Source organism: Rhinolophus ferrumequinum, chromosome 2 (assembly GCF_004115265.2).
Source record: "Rhinolophus ferrumequinum isolate MPI-CBG mRhiFer1 chromosome 2, mRhiFer1_v1.p, whole genome shotgun sequence".
Lineage (NCBI taxonomy): Eukaryota > Metazoa > Chordata > Mammalia > Chiroptera > Rhinolophidae > Rhinolophus > Rhinolophus ferrumequinum.
The window spans coordinates 98,513,768-98,530,391 of record NC_046285.1 but is presented as its reverse complement, the minus strand read 5'-3'; the positions used below and the strand labels follow the sequence as shown (position 1 = coordinate 98,530,391).

At 41.1% G+C, this 16,624-nt stretch overlaps 1 protein-coding gene across 1 annotated transcript; it reads left to right on the top strand.

Annotated features, from left to right (window-relative positions):
* The first annotated feature begins 2,106 nt into the window (after positions 1-2,106).
* Positions 2,107-15,401, top strand: MIS18A (MIS18 kinetochore protein A). Its single transcript, XM_033092418.1, has 5 exons — positions 2,107-2,473; positions 5,550-5,616; positions 9,273-9,395; positions 11,747-11,843; positions 12,474-15,401. The coding sequence occupies exons 1-5, from the start codon at positions 2,131-2,133 to the stop codon at positions 12,552-12,554; spliced, it is 711 nt and encodes a 236-aa protein (XP_032948309.1). The 5' UTR covers positions 2,107-2,130; the 3' UTR covers positions 12,555-15,401.
* The last annotated feature ends 1,223 nt before the right edge of the window (positions 15,402-16,624 follow it).

The following is a 16,624-nucleotide window of genomic DNA, read 5'->3' as shown; positions in this document are numbered from 1 at the left end:
GGCAGTGGAGGTGATGGGGGTTGGACTCAACCTTATCCAAATCTCCCAGTTGTAAAACTAAGAGGAAGGGTGGGACTGGTTGTCCAGGAAGCAACTACAACCACCCAATCCAAGGTCATCTTCCTCAAGCATCTCATTTCTTCCTCAAGCATGTCCCCACATAAAATATGACTTTGTGGGTATCTAAATACTATGTATTCATAACACTTGGGACTGTAGAGTTTGTTTTGCATTGAGGTTGACATCTCACTAGGCGTGGTGCCTAAGGCCCATAATATAATTGTGGGTCCCCATAAAAATGTTTTAATCTCTTTTAACATCAGAAGAAAAAAATTAAGTTTTAGGTCAAAGAAAATGTTTTAATATATCATATTTATATTGAGTCTTTATAGCAATACAGTTGTAAAATATAATTTATATTATTATTATTATTATTATTATTATTATTATTATTTCTAGAGGAATGGGCCGGCACCATAGCAAAAGTGTGTCGGTGAGGAAATGATCAGGAAATCCACTTTGCATTTCTTCTTTACTGGGATATCCCGCCACAGAATTTAAGTGTTGAGGCAGAAATCATCCCTTGAATTCCAAGATGACTACCCACTTACTAAAGAACATATATAGGTTTTATCAACCTTGTACCAGAGACACTGTGTTGACAACCACAGTCCAGAGACGTCAAGCTTGCCTGCACAAAAAAGGAGGGAAAGCAATTCTATGCGTGAAATAAAAACCGAAAATAATTCGAAGTATTTTCCTCTAGCTGGAGGCTAATTGACATGGGCATGGTGAGCTAAAGTATTTTCATGTATATTCTATCACTTGACCTTCATAACATCACTGGTGCAGTACTGACCCATTAATCTTTGAAGAATCCGAATCAGGGAAGGCAAGTAGCCTTTCCGCAGTTTCCTACGCAGTTACTAGAACCTCAGGGAAGGATGGGTCAACCCAAGGCTTCTGACTCCAAAGCTTTTGCTTTTTTTGCAAGTGGCCAGAGGCGCTAAAATTTGAAGTAAAATTTATGTAAATAACTTATCTGACCAACAAAGTGGGCAGTGATTTAGGGCACACCTAAAGGATCGTCTGAGCAGACCCTGGGCCTTGGGGGTAACTTTCTTTCTAGACATGCTCCCGGGTTGTCCGCGCTGCAGCTGGTCAGTTCCCCATCAGCCTTTCCCGTCTCTATTTGTGGTGCTTTAACGTCCGAGGCTGGCTTTCGGGGGCAGCTGAGCAAGTCTGTCCTTATCACACAGAAGGGATACTCATCGCGCAAGGGGCAGATGGCTCCCAGATCCGGACGGCAGAGGCACTTCCAAGCGTTCCTGCAACAGGCAGCTGCACACCGCGCGTATGCTTTTGCTTTGCAGGGCTGGCCGGAGTGATCCGGCGCCCTTTCCAGGGTCTTGTTGGAGCCATACCAGGGCACCCAAGAAATGTGTGACGGGGTGGCTCCCCAACAGCCCCTGCTTTCTCCACCTCGTGGAAATCAGGCAGACACACTGGAACACTGGCAATCCAAAGTGGAGCTGCCAATGCTGACAGAGTGGGTATCACCTAGGAGCTTGTTAGTTAGAAAGGCAAATTCTTGGGCCCACCGACCCATCGAGCCACATCTATGAAGGTGGGGCTCAGTATTCTGTGTGAACCAGCTCTCAGGCGATCTCATTACGCTCCAGTCTGAGGGGCTGTAGCGCCTCCAGGAGGGACGAGGCCATAGAAAGCAGATGTGCCCAACTCCTCTGTCTCTGGGTGCCGTGTGGGGCGGCGTAGTCGCTTTACCGACCACGGTGCAGGTCTCGGTGAGAGAACGGGAACTTAGTTCGGGGCGCGTAACTTTCTCAAAGACACCGCCCCTCCTACGTAAGTGGCTGGACACCCCTAACCAGGTAAACTGGCCATCACATCTCTAGCAGCCTTGATTTACAAAGGACGGAAAACCTGCAGCTGGCTCAATCACCCCCGGCCGGCTCAGGCGACGGCGAGCTTGCGCATTAGCGGGCTGCTCGCCGTCCCGCCTCCCTCAGGCCTCGCCCCTAAAGCCCCGGCTCCGCCTTCTCGCCACGCCCCACGCATGCGCAGAGGCCTTCCCCAGTGGCGCTCTGCTGCGCGGGCTATTTGTACGTAATGGCGGGTGTTTGGTCGCGGGGCAGTTGCGAAGGTTGCTCCTCTACCAGCTGTGCGTGTGGCAACAAGGGCACATGGAACGAACCCTCGCCGTTAAGCCAGCGACTATTGGAAGACTCAAGCCGCCACCAGCTGCTGCAGAAGTGGACGAGCATGTGGAACTCCGTGAGCGGGGACATGTCTGTGGCCTGCGCGGAAAAGACGCGGCGCACGGAGGCTGCGGAGCCCGCCGAGGAGGAAGACAGGCCACTGGTGTTTCTGTGCTCCGGCTGCCGGCGGCCGCTGGGCGACTCGTTGAGCTGGGTGACCTGCCAGGAGGACACCAACTGCATCCTGCTGCGCTGTCAGTTGCCGGGAGCGGGGGTGGGTGGGTGGGGGACGGGGGGTGTGTGCTCAGGGCCGCCTTCTTCCAGGTGGGCGACCCCGGAGGAGGCGGAGTGGGGTGGGTGCTTAGGGGCTGCCCAAGGTCTTTAAAAGCAGAAAAATCCAAGAGGGCGAGCTAACCCAGGAAAAGAGGAAGAGGAGGGTCACCCCTGCTCCTTGGGCTCACGAGTGACAGGTCCTTTTCTGGGATCCCCCGTCCATTCATCATCAGTAGCGGTTGAATGGGTATAGTTGTATTATTCAGTAAAAAATGACCAAGTAAATTGTAAGCATTTGAGCAGTAGACACTCTGTTTCCCCATAGAAATTAGTGGGCTGTTAATTGGTAAATAATATTGCAAATGGATTATTTAGGAAATCAAGCTTTTCAGCTACCTGCTTCCTGCAGGGGGACGTCAGGATTGATTTCTCACATCAGATTAGTTGTATCGACAGACCCCTTTACAGTCTGAAGTGTGGCGACCATGGAGTTGACAGAACACAATGCTATCAAAAAAGTTTTAAAAGGAAACTTGCAATAAAAGCACGAATAACCCCATCAAAATTGGAGAGGAAGGAGGATCTAGTAAGAGTTAACAGGAAGGCGGGAGTTCTAGCTTTTAATCTTGGCCTTACCAGTTAGTTACCAGTATGCTTTCCCACCTTTACCTGGTTACCTTGTTTTGTTGCTTTTATAGTATTTATTTAGGGGAGTGGTTCACACATATTTTGTTTCTGAATTCGTGTAAAATTGGCTCTTCTTTTAGGCCTTGTGGTTTTCAAGTTGAAGTTTATGCTCTGAATTCTATAAATGTTTTGATGGCACAAATTCACCACCAGTTTACTGACGTTCCTGGAATGGTTTCTTTCCTGTGACAAAATATCGGGAAGAATGGTGGGCTCCAGTGTCGGTCAGTTACCTGAAACTCTTTGGTACCTGCCGTTTGGCCATAAGGATGCATCGGTTCATTAGCAATAATCGCTGAGGAGTCCCTCTCAGTTGTTAAACAGAAGCCTAAGAATATACATCTCCCATAGTAATTCATTGGGATTAACCCTTTGACCTGTTGAAATCAAATAGTGGAGAAGGATGTAAACGTAAAAAAGGCCTTGGCCCTGACCCTGACCCTTCATAGCCCCAGAGTTAACGTGCTTAGTCTCGTTTGTCTTTCCAGATGTGCTTCATGCTTGTATAAGCATATCTAAGTATGTCTCAATTTAAAAACACACTTGCGATTGTATTATTTATACTGCTAAGCATCCTTACTTTTTTTATTCCACGGATATAGTCTGAATATTTTTCCATACTAGTGTACATGGATATCCTTGATTTTATCAGATGCTTATTGCGCTCTTGCTGAGAGGCTTTATAGTGTGGTGATGGCCCCCTCAACTGCTTGCTTGGGTTTCAATCCTGGCCTGCTCATTTCCAGCTATGTCTCTGGGCAAGCTACTTAGCATCTCTGTGCCTCAGTTTCCTCTTCTGTAAAATAGGGATTTTTACAAATTGATTTAACATCTCCCCCAATGAAAGATAAAAAAACAACAACAATGAACTCTTGGATTAATTTCCATTCTCTTCTGCCCCAGTTTGAGTTAGTTGAATTATTTTTACTTTGTCAAGATTTCTAACATTTACATATTATTCTGTAGCCATAGCACGGTCATTTTAGCTTTCATATAATATTTATGTGAGCTCATTTCTCAACTCCAGGACTCATCAATATTATGAGAAGGCTTATTGATAGCTTTCTCATTCCTCAGTTTGATTAATTGCTGTCAGTGGTCTCTCCATCCTCAAGAAAACTTCAAGTGTGAGTGCTTGAAAATGTCTTTCTGTTGTTTTTATACATGATGGCAACTTGGCTGTATGTACAATTCTGGGATCATGCTCTTTGCTTTTCCCAGGCACAAGGAGCAGTTAGTGCAAAGACCTGGAGACTTGTGTGGCCAAAAAATAGAATAACGATAAGACTTAGGGAGGAAGGAAGACACCCGAAAATTCAGGGCCTTGTAGGCTGTTCTGCAGAATTGGAATCTATTCTAGTGAGTGAGTTGTGTAAGCAGGGGTGTGACGTGACCCAGATTTTCATTTGGAGGAAGCATTGAAGGGAAGAATAAGGATGGAAGTGGAGGTCGGAGCTAGTGCAGTGGCTTAGGCAAGAGGAGGTGGTGGCGGTTTGGGGGCTGGAGTGCGACTTGTGAGGTGGCACAATTGACAGGGCTTATCAGTGTAGTGGGTGTGGGGGAGCGGCATGAGGGGATGCAGAATCAAGGTCGGCACCCTGGTTTCTGATTTGAGCCCCTGGATAGATAGGTAGAGTTTACCGAGTTAAGGTAGACTGTAGGAGGAGGTGACATCCAGAGTGTTTTGGCCATTTTAGCACCATCTCTTGCCTAGGCCCCATCCTTTGCTTTAGTGGGTCCTGGACCAGGATCCTCTAGGAGTGCTTCTTGATTGTTCTGGAGTTCAACTGTGACTCCTATCCGCGTCTAAAAGGTTTTTGGCTGGCTTCCTGAGGACACTCGCTAATTACTTTTAGAGAAATAAGCTGTACGTTTAAGCTCTGGAGAGCTGTGCACTGGCTTTCAGCATCTTCCTTGGTTTTGACTCCAGTTTTACTGTACCTGGCAGGTATTCCTGGTAGTTTTACTGTACCTGGCAGGTATTCCTGGTAGTCTGTGAGTTGAGGTTCTAATTGTTCCAGCTTTTACTGTCGATTGAATTTTCCCCTCTGATTTTATTCATTTTATTAACTTCAGTAGTTTTCTGGGAGGGAAGGAAATAATTCTTACTCTGCCACCCTTTTCCAGAATACTCCTGGACATTTAGCTTTAAACCACCCGTGTGTGTGTGTGTGTGTGTGTGTGTGTGTGTGTGTGAGAGAGAGAGAGAGAGAGAGAGACAGACAGACAGACAGATAGATAGACACTTTGGACTCTTTTTTTTTTCTGGCCCTCTGAATTGTAAAATAAAAGTTGAATTAGGAATTCTCTAAATGTCTGCATGTGTATTATAACAAACCACATTAATAAATTGTTGTTACTTCTTTCTAGGTGTTTCCTGTAATGTGTCTGTGGATAAGGAACAGGTACTATCCAAACGTGAAAATGAAAATGGTTGGTGAGTAAGGCTATATCTATGTGAGTATGTATGTTAGGGAAAATGTTTATTTTTCAAATAAAACTCTTTAAGAAGACTATCACCAGTAAGATTACTTGGGATAAAACTTTTTTCACGGTAGTCAGTTATAAAATCAGTCATTCTAGTGTATCAATTCTTGGGTGATGGTGGTCTCCTCTGGATATGGAGATGGAAGAGTTTTCTAAATTTCTAAAGGCACATTCTGACACTCCCTTTTGGGTCTTTGGGCTTGGTTGGTGCTGAAGAAAATAGAAAAGAAAAAAAAAAAAACCCAGAAAAAGAAAATACCCGTATCTTAAAATCTCAGAGCCAAAGGTGCCTTAGACCAGTGCCCACCTTTTTCATGTCATGGCACTCATACAAAATGCTGATACCATATGTACACACACATATAGCTTACGGAGGTCAATCGATAAGGCTGCATGTACCCAGAAATAACACGGGGCTCCAGCAGTCCCAGGTCCTGTGGCCACCCATGTGCTATAAGTGGCACCCTCAGCAAACTGAATGGGAAGCTCTGCCTTATGTCATTATTGCCCGAAACATGTCTTACTAATGTATATGACATAACTTCAGTGGTACGCAAACAAACAGAAATTAATAATCACATATATATTTTAAATATATTTTAAAATACTCGTTTTTCACTTTTAGTAATGCTAGAGTGTCCTATTTAAATGAAGTGTATTTCAGTGAAAAAATTACTCTGTTTAAGGGGAGTGAAATTCATAATAATACAGGTATTATGTTTATGTAGCAAAAATTGTACTGCTGGCATGCAGGTGATGAAAATTTGGAAAACCCAGCCTTAGATCATTTCTCATCTCGTGTATGAAGAAAGTAAGGCCTCAGGAGGTCAGAACTTAGCTAAGGCCACAAGACTAATTAGTAGTAAGAGCCAGGATGATGCTTGTATCTCTCCTTGCTTCCTATGTTCTTTCTTCTCTACTTCTCAACTCTAGTCATTTTGATGTTATCTTCACCATTTTTGCCCCATCTGAGTACCAGCTGTGCTATCATGTACTTAGGATTTAGTATTAAGTATTAGTATTTTCCGTTGACTCAGAATTTTTATATTACTGCCATAAATGTATCATTTGTTGTAACTAGAAAGTAACTGAAGATAATTACAATGAAAACCAATGTTATTAAATTCTAGCTGAGATACAGTTCATTGCCTGGCTGGGTCTGAGCCTGAGGTCTGTTCTCACTGTTAAAAGATTTGCAACTGGGAAATTTGTGTCAAAGACATTCTAGCACCAAACAGACTTCTTTTTATAATCAGGAATGATAAAGAATTGAAAAGGGACTTAACTCACCCTGCGAGCCAGTATTTAGTTCTTTTTCCTTGTTTCATCTAAACCTATCGTTCGTGCCACCTTGCCTTGTCTTGCATTTCACTAGGGTCACACGTTCCACACTTCTGGAAGTACCATATTGCTTTAGGATGCTCCTGAATTTTTTGATAGACTTGTCCCACCGAATAGCTGCTGGAGCCATTGCGCCGATGGCCGACAAGAGCACCTGTAGGTTTTAGAAATGAGTTGAAAGGTAGCAGTGCTGTTTCCTCTGATGTTTCCTTCATCCTGATGCTGTCTTTTGTTTAGTTTCTTACACGCTAACTCGTTCCTTGTTTAAAGTCACCTTAGGATTTCTGGCACTGCTTTCTCAGCATTGTTGTGCAGTGACAGGAGTGAATGCTGGTCAAATTCTTGCTGGCTGTGAAAGCAGAAAGATGCTGCGATGACAGTAACTACCGTCTGCATGGTTCCTCCCGGAGTGTGAATGGGTTCTTGTGTGTTAATCAGTGGCGTTTAGTTTGATTGTGATAATTTAGGATAACGCAGTCTTATCCACTGACCAGTGTCTTTGTGCTATAGGTTTACCTAAGTATCCTTCCTGCTCTGATGACACCTGCATTACATGTTGGTTCACAGTCTTGGTGGTTGCAAATGGCAGCCTTGTAATAGTCACGAGACTTGATATGTAGTGTGGAGATGTTCCTATTCACTGTCCGTAGTGCAGGTAGCGTTCCCCCCTGAGGTTTAACGTGTTTTTATATTTCTCATATGAAACCATACAGAAGCTTATAAAAGCCCAAAGAGGCTTACTGTATGATCGGTGGCATATTATCTGGCTAAGTGTGTCACCTGTGAGAAATTATAACGTACCCATTTGTCCTTTGTTCCATATGATGCTGTCTCTCGGTGTCTGCGGTGAACTGTAACGCGATCTAATGTGTTGTTTGAGTCTCGGTTGACTCCACTTGGCTTGATGGCAGGAAGAGCTATTTGATTATTACAAGTGGCTCACATACCGAAAGGAATTACAGTACTTTTGAAATAATAGCTATCTTTTGTGCTGTATTTTACACTGTCATGATCATTGCTAGATTTAAATCCCCAGTTATCATCAACTTGCTGTGTTGGGACTGTATTTTTAGTATAGATATTTATAGAATGGGAAATTTGGAAGGGTCAATTCGAGAAGGCACTTGGGAGACAGTGGATTCTAAGTTTTAAAGAAGACATGAATTGGCATTGGGGGTGGGGGTGGGGTGTACTCAAATACGAAGAGCCTGAGTTGGGAAGTACCGGGAACAAAGGAACAATTTTGTGGTGAAATAATGATGAATCATTAAGTAAAATATTTGTGATTACCTATGCTGAACATACCTGTAGTTGACAGAAGAATGTTAGTGTCAAAATATAACTTAAAAAAAAAAAAGGCAACCCTAACAAATACATAATGAGCACATGTCAGAGATTTATTTAACTCACTGATGAGGGAACCAGAACGTGGCAAAGCTGGTATCGGGGGGGAAACTCTCTGGAGAACAAATCTACTTACTGTCCTTCAGGAGAGTAAAACCTCAACCTTCAGGGTTATCTTTTCTATTAGCAGAAAAAATTTGCTGGGTGCCACACTAAAACTATCTGTAATTCATCAATCTTCTTTCTGAAAGTCATCATCTAACTTTAGAGAGTCTGGGCACTCTATCAGTAGTAAGTGTAAACAAACACTGGTACATTCCCGAGAATGGTATGGCCTGTCGGCCAGGACCTGTTTTTGTAAATATATTTGTATGGAGCACAGACAACATCCATTCAGCTTTGTATCGTCTGTGGCTACTTCCGTGCTACAGGAACAGAGGTGAGGAGTTGCAATAGCCACCACATGGCCTGCAAGCCTAAAATATTTTTTCTCTAGATCATTACAGGAAAGGTTTGCCTACCACCTGCCCCAGAGTGGAAATGATCCTGGTGGGCTTGTTGGACAATATGACATTAAAAGGCCATGTAAAATCTTTTTGTCTTATTTCCAAATTTTTCTTAATATCGGATTGAGGCATTTACATTCCTGAAAAATACCACCTTAGTATCCTCTGTTCTTATCACTGTTGTATGTGCCCCTTGTCTCTAGGTGCTTAAGGCAATGTGGCCTGGAGGTGACCGGCTACATTCCTGATATAAACATGTTACTAGTATCATTTTTTTTCTTTTTTATGCATATGGTTTAGTATAGTTGGAGTAACATACTTAAATGTTTAAGTGTTTATGGGTTTTAACAATGGGACTTTTATTGTAACACGTTGCTACTTTGTTTGCTAAAGCAATGGCATTTCTTTATTGCAGCATTCTGGAGAGTTTGTACTGCACAGGGTGCTCACTCAATCTTGGCTACATATACAGATGCACACCCAGTAATCTAGATTATAAGAGGGACTTGTTTTGCCTCAGCGTTGAAGCTATTGAAAGGTAAGGGTGACATGTATGGAAACAAATACCTCATAACGGAATTCTCAGAAAGTGGTTTGAGGAGAAATTTGTATGAAAACATCAGAACTAATTCAACACAGGTTAAAATATATTTTCAAGTAATAATTTCTGACAATAAAGCCAGTGATTTTTGGTTTTGACCTGGTTTATTTGGTATTGAAAAAGTCAGATATTCTAAGTTGTGAGGAGAAAACACTGAGAACATTTTTCAGAGTAAAAATATGTTCAATAGTTCTTAAAAGTCAAATGTAGTTTAATAGGACTTATTTAAAGCAATTGTGGGGATCAATAGATTTTGTCCATTTAAATTTTCCCCTGTTTTTAGCCTCCTAGAATATCCTGAAAGAATAGGAATTTCAAAACAGGTTAGGAATGGGGTGGCCGGTTAGCTCAGTTGGTTAAAGTGTGGTGCTAGTAACAGTAGGGTTGCTGGTTCGATCCCCACATGTGGCACTGTGAGCTGCACCCTCCTTTAAAAAAAAAAAATACAGATTTGGAAAAGTAGAAATACAAAGTCCAACTATGTGTTTCCTTGAGTCTAGTAAAGAATCGTCTTCTGGTTTTTTGAGAGATGCAAGGAAGTGCCAAGATTTATTCTCCAAGATACCTAAAAAGTGCCAAGATATACTTGCCAAGATTTCTAAAAAGTATTAGGAAGCAAGGCGAATTAGAGTCTGATGACAAATGTCAGTCTAAGAATTTCAGATATCTAAATGGCCTTCCAATTCATTAGTCTTTTTTTATAGCAAACAAACATAAATCAACTGACCCCAAAGTATGTTCACTTATACTGGAAAAGAAGTAACCCTAAGACTTTAAAGAAGCCTAAGAAACCTTATATATCAGTTCAGAACAAAAATTTATGAAGAAAAGAAAGTGCCTACACTTTAATGACTTGAGGTATTTTGTCATTCTTGTTGAATTTCTTCGATTTTCTCTTTAAAAAACTTAAAACCGTATTCTTTTTATTATAATTATTTCTCATCTGTTCTTTGATAACTGCCGCTTTGCCACCTTCCTTGAAACTGGACAGGTTTAGATCAAAATTGTAAAATCTGCACACTTTTTGTAATTCTTACACAAAAGAATACTACAACACAAGTACGGTTCATTGTTGTAAAGCGCGTAGGTCTGTCTGGAGAGATCTCACATCTGTTTTGGTTTTCAAATATACATAGGTGACCCAGCCGAAACAGATGCTCCCTTAATCTCCTTGAGAATTTTGCAAAGATTTGTGGAAATGAGGTGAGGGAGAGTACAAGCAGAAAAGACATGAAATCTCAATCCAGCAGGGGTGGTACAGAACTTTAAAAAGTGATGCGTATCTGTATAAGAGAAAATGAAGGGAAGATTTTGCCACAGAGGATCATAGTATTAAATCTATTTTTTTCCTGAACAGTTGCATTTAGGGTAAAGTTACCTCTTGGGGCAGAATTTTGATGCCAAGGAACCTGGTTTGTTTTAGAAGTGGATGCCCTCTGTAATGTTTATTTACAGTTTTACAAATTACTCAATGTCATTTAATTTTTCCACTTTATCTCAATTTTCTTTTCTAAGCAGGTTAAATTGTCTTCCACAATTTTGCCTCCTGTGCTGTTTTTCAGATGCATCATCAGCAGGGTTTCCAAGACACGTGTGTTCTTCTTTGATAAAAGAAGTGACATAGTGAAGTTGCTACATGTGATAAAAACTTTTACTAAATAAATGCAACTGAATTAAGTTTTCTTTTGAGAAATACTAGCACCTTCTTCCTTACTATTTAGCTTTTATTCGGTTATCAGTGCTGGGCCTGTTTTCCTCCCATTGCCAGGCCAATCTTTCTGCTATTCAGCAGTGTATTTTCTAAACCACAGCATCTCATAACCCCAGAGAGTTGAGCAAAGCATAACTTGGAGGGTGACTGTTGAAGTTGCCCAAATTTGGGTAATCAAGAGTTGACTCCACAAATTATTTACTAAAAGTCAAATTTGAAAGAACACATGTTCCCGAAAAGTTATATAAAGCAAAAAAGCAGTGGCTTCTTCAGGATCTTTTTAAACCTTAAAATAGAATTTCGAATTATGCAGCTTACTAAAGAGCAAGTTTATTTCCAATAATGAAATACTTACAATGTTGGGAAATATGTATGACTATCTGGACAAAGCCATTATGGAGAAAAACATGATTTTATATAGAACAGATTCCTACATAGGTTGCTGTGAACACCAGTAGTTGTTTTATGTGTTTATTTGGTACTAATATAGTGTAATTTAGTTTAATATTATTAACTAACACAAATTTAATATTGGCTCACTGTTTGTATTCTAACTTTGAGCTGTGCTGTACTTCAGTTATGTTTTAGGGTCCTCTGAAAAGCAGATCGTGTCAGAAGATAAAGAGGTTTTTAATCTTGAAAGCAGAATTGAAATAGAAAATTCCCTAAAGCAGGTAATTTTGTTCTGCACTTTTTATATCTTTGTCTGAGCAACTTCCTGTCAGTGAACAAGCACTCCTCATAATGGCATCTGTTTTGGTCCTAGCACTTTCACAATAAGAGAGTGCGTATTTTACTTCTTAGTAAGGTTGATTTTGGGGGAACCAAACTACAAGTCAAGCTAAAGCTTTATAAAAAAAAATAATAAGGAAGCCATTTCATGCCAAAATCAACATAGTGTGTGTGTGTGTGTGTGTGTGTGTGTGTGTGTGTACACCAAAACTATTAAATTAGTAGAAATATGTATATCTTTGAATCAATCAATATTTCACTTGATTCAGTTCTCATGCTGTAAGCAGCTTTACTTTTCAGTGTTAACATCTTCTCATGGCCAGATAGGCAAGCTAGTCATGAATGAATAAAAGAGCTATAGATTAGAGGTTGAGAACTTCTGTTAATAGATTTATGTTTTATTTAAATAAAATTTAGTTTAAATAATTTCATTAAATTAACACTGAATATGTGTAATTCATAACGTATTTAGAAACTGCATTAATGATGTATATTTTAATCACATTTAACCATGTATGATTTTAATCATAATCGTATGTATATTTTTTTATATTCTTTTTTCAATTCAATAGATGGAAGATGTTTTGAAAGCATTACAAACTAAGCTGTGGGAGGTTGAGTCAAAATTGTCCTTTACCAGATGCAAAAGCTGAAATCTGTTCCAAGTCTCCTATTCTGGACTCCTCTACCATTGGATAATTTTTTTGTATGTAGCAATTCTTGTTATAACTTATTTCACTTAGACTTGAGAGAATTCTATATGGCTGTGTACATTGTATTCTTTTCTGTTGATCTAGTGAGAAGAATTGTAGAATTAACTTTTTTAAGCTATATTTGATGGTAAAGAGATGATAGTTCTCCAAATTTGAATTTTAAAGTCATTTTATACTTGCTGGAAATAGAACTTAGGAGTTTTTATTTTGATGAGAAACTGCCATAATTTTCTGAACTGTTTTCTCCTTTGTATCAAATTCATTATCCTTCATTTCCTATTTTTTTTAACTATTTCACCTTTAATACTTTGCGTAATATTTAATATTGAATGGTAAGAAAATCTTAGCGGTTTTTCTATTCACTGTGTGATTGAATCCTCCCTGAAAACGAATACATACAGCTCTCTGGCGAAACTGGTCAATTGAATTATTTGTCAGAAATATTTGAAAATTTGCACAAGAGCAGAAAAGCATGTATTCTAATAGTAGAATTCCAATTGATCCTGTTTATTTACTACTATGTGCTCCCAAAATCTGGAAGAACATTTACCAAAGAGAGTTATAGTCATCTCTGAGGGTGGGATTCTGAGGAAATTTTCAGTTTTCCAGTTTTCTATAATGGAAGACTTACAGTAAGCCCGTGGTATTTATATAATTGGGAAGAGAATAAAGATGAAAACAAAGTGCTTTATGATTGAATTTTACAACACTGACTTGCAGGCATTTCACTGAGCTCATAAAACTTGGTGCCATGAATTCCACATTTACTGGACATGGTACTCACTGTACTAGGTCTGCCCAGGAATATAAAGGTAAGCCCATGATGTCCAGGCCCTTTTCTGTTTTGGGGTACAGATGAGGCCACCTAACAGTATTCATTTGTGTGAGTAACAGCTCAGTTTCTGCTCAGAAGTTCCCTCATTATTTCTGAGATTACTTAAAGTGATCACAACAAAAAGTGCTATCACATTGACTTGATCATTCGAAATATTAAACTCTTATTGATGGGTCGTCAACAGCCTCCGGTAATTTGCAGGTGGTGAACCCTGTAGGTCTCTTCTCTCACAAAGCTGGTACCAGCTAGAATATGGTGAAAGCAATACTAGCTTTCACCATAAAGTGAAAGCAATACCAGCACCTGCTGGCAGCAAGACAGTTATCCTGCCTCAGTGAGTTTGGCCAAGTCCCCAGTGTCGTCTTAGTTGCTTCAGTGGCACCTTGCGTGAAAGTTCATTTGGAACAGATGGGAGAGTTGTTAACAGCAGGATTCAGCGAACTGTCTGGTTGTGCAGGCAGCAGAACACTCCCAGCGGGACCATTCCTGAGAGGTGGGCAGTTTGGTTCCCTAATTCCCCTTACCGCATTCATCCTGGGGCAGGATTTCTAGCCCATCCACACATCTGGAAAACTGCTTACTTCCCCAGTGAAAAGTATTTCTCATTCCGCGGTGCTAACTCAGGCTGGACTGTGGGTCAAGAGAGAAACGGTTCAGGTGCTGCCTCCGGTGGGGCCGTTGCTGAGCCTTCCCACGCAAACTCGGTTTCCGGAGTTGACTGACTACCCCTGTGGTGCAGATAGAAAGCTCACACACATTTGTATCCCACTGAAATGTCTAAAAGTGAAGCCCAGGAAACAAGCGTGTCTCCTAAGGCAGTGTGCGTCTTGGGCCTCTGCCTGTGAAGTCACTGAAGGGGTGGCCTTGTCGTCACTGTGGGACATCCCTGAGGCTCCCACACTGCCCATCCCGAGGGGTCCAGGTGGGACTGCTGTGTCCTTCTAGGCGCTGTACTGACACGTGTAGGACACAGGCCTTTTCCACATTTCCGGCCAACCTCTCCTGGGGCCACCATTTCCCCTGAGGCCTAGTGGCCTGGCTTTTCCAGTTGGCATGAGGTCTCGTCAGAATGCTGCTTTTTCTAACTTGCGTTGTATATGCACATATTAAAACCTATGACTTGAGGAATGAGCTCTTGTTTCTTCTGTTCCTTAAAAGTGAATAATGCAAAGTGTTTCTGGTTACTAAGCCTTGGTAAAACACTGCCGGTGAGTAGGAATGAGGGACCTGAAGCAAGAAACAGATGTCCCAGCCCCAGTTGTACAGGGCCCTACAAAGAGGCTTCAGACAGGATCTTCCAGAAACTGTTCCTTCAGCCATCCCTGTAAAGGGAACTCCCTAGTTCTTTAGGGAGAAGCTGTGGAGGCTGATACCAGAACCCATTGCGTGGCCTTTACAGATTGTTGTAAATACATGTATGTAGAGCATTGTACATGGTTTTCGTCCCAGAGCGTGGGTTCTGTTCTCGGTAGATTCTCCGGTCATGTTCATCCATTGCCAAGCGCAAGGGCCTGCTCTGGGCATTGTTCTGTACAGCATCTGTGCCTGCATGGAGTGTGCCCCACCTGGATGATTCTAGTCATGCTTGGGGCATTTACGATGGGCAAAACCAGGAGGGTGCTTCCTTGCAGAATTGGGTCTAGTGTTCAGTAGGAACTTCTTGAAAGGAGACATGAGCAGAGCTTCCCTCACCATGTTTTTCAGGGAAGATCTTAAGGGTAGCAGAAATCCTGGGTCAGAGTCCTAGTTTAGCTACTTTATTAGCCATGTGACCTTGAACAAATCATTTAATCATTTTGAGCCTCTGTTTCCTCATCTGTAAAATGAGAATATAATCTACTTTCCTTACATCACGGATAAGTTAGATAATGCTTACCAGGTCTGACAATTAAGTTCGTGAACTTGTTGCAACGATATTGCTAACCTTTTTTGATATCAGAGAGATTATTCATTACAAATTTGTACCAACTGGACAAACAGTTAACCAAGTTTACTACTTTTACACTTTTACACTCAGCTGAAAAGGCTGAGTGTAAAAGTTAGACGACCTGAACTTTCGCCAACAATTCATGGCTCTTGCATCACGACAAAGCACCAGCTCACACGGCACTGTCTGTGATGGAGTTTTTAGCCAGTAAACAAATAACTGTATTGGAACACCCTCCCTACTCACCTGATCAGGCCTCCAATGTCTTCTTTCTTTACCCAAAGATAAAGGAAATATTGAAAGGAAGACATTTTGATGACATTCAGGACATCAAGGGTAATATGACAACAGCTCTGATGGCCATTCCAGAAAGAGAGTTCCAAAATTGCTTTGAAGGGTGGACTAGGCGCTGGCATTGGTGTATAGCTTCCCAAGGGGAGTGCTTTGCAGGTGACCGTAATGATCTTCAGCAATGAAGTATGTAGCACTTTTTCTAGGATGAGTTCGTGAACTTAATTGCCAGACCTCGTGATAGACCAGTAGTCCCCTCTTAACTGCAATTTCGCTTCCACGATTTCATTTACTCGCAGTTTCAGTTACCCACGATCAATGGCAGTCCAAAAATATTAAATGGAAAATTCCAGAAATAATCCATAAATTTTAAATTGGGTGTCATTCTGAGCAATGTGATAAAATCTCACACTGTCCCACTCTTGTTATCCCTTTGTCCAGCATATCCACTCTGTCTACGCTCCCTGCCTGTTAGTCTCTTAGTAGCCATCTCAGTTATCAGATCGACTGTCATGCTTTTGCAGTACTTGTGTTCAGGTCACCCTTATTTTGCTTAATAATGACCCCAAAATATAAGGGTAGTGATGCTGGCGATTCAGATAAGCCAAAGAGAAGCTAAATATATGTATAGGAAAAAACATAGTATACATAGGGTTTGGTACTGTCCGGATACTACCCAAGGGTAAGTGGGGACTACTGGACTTCGTAAACAGTAAAGCATCACAAAAATAAATGGCGAATATTTAGCTGTGTTAAAGTAGATTAATCTGATTCATTCTTCTAGCAAATCTGCCTATAAAATTCTATGGATGTAAAAGAAAAAAATCTGAAATGTCCAGTTATTTTTTTAAAAAAATATAACACATTGGATTTATTTCTTTTTCCAGTTACAAATATAATATATGAATGTTGTAGAAAATTTGAAAAAACAAGAATAGCACAAAGAAAAAAATAAAA

What these genes read in the sequence shown, in the direction of transcription:
- MIS18A (XM_033092418.1), top strand. Translation starts at nt 2,131, where the DNA reads ATGGCGGGTGTTTGGTCGCGGGGCAGTTGCGAAGGTTGCTCCTCTACC. An exon ending in AGCGTTGAAGCTATTGAAAG is followed by an intron (nt 9,396 to 11,746) that starts GTAAGGGTGACA and finishes GCTGTACTTCAG; the next exon opens with TTATGTTTTAGGGTCCTCTG. An exon ending in TAGAAAATTCCCTAAAGCAG is followed by an intron (nt 11,844 to 12,473) that starts GTAATTTTGTTC and finishes TCAATTCAATAG; the next exon opens with ATGGAAGATGTTTTGAAAGC.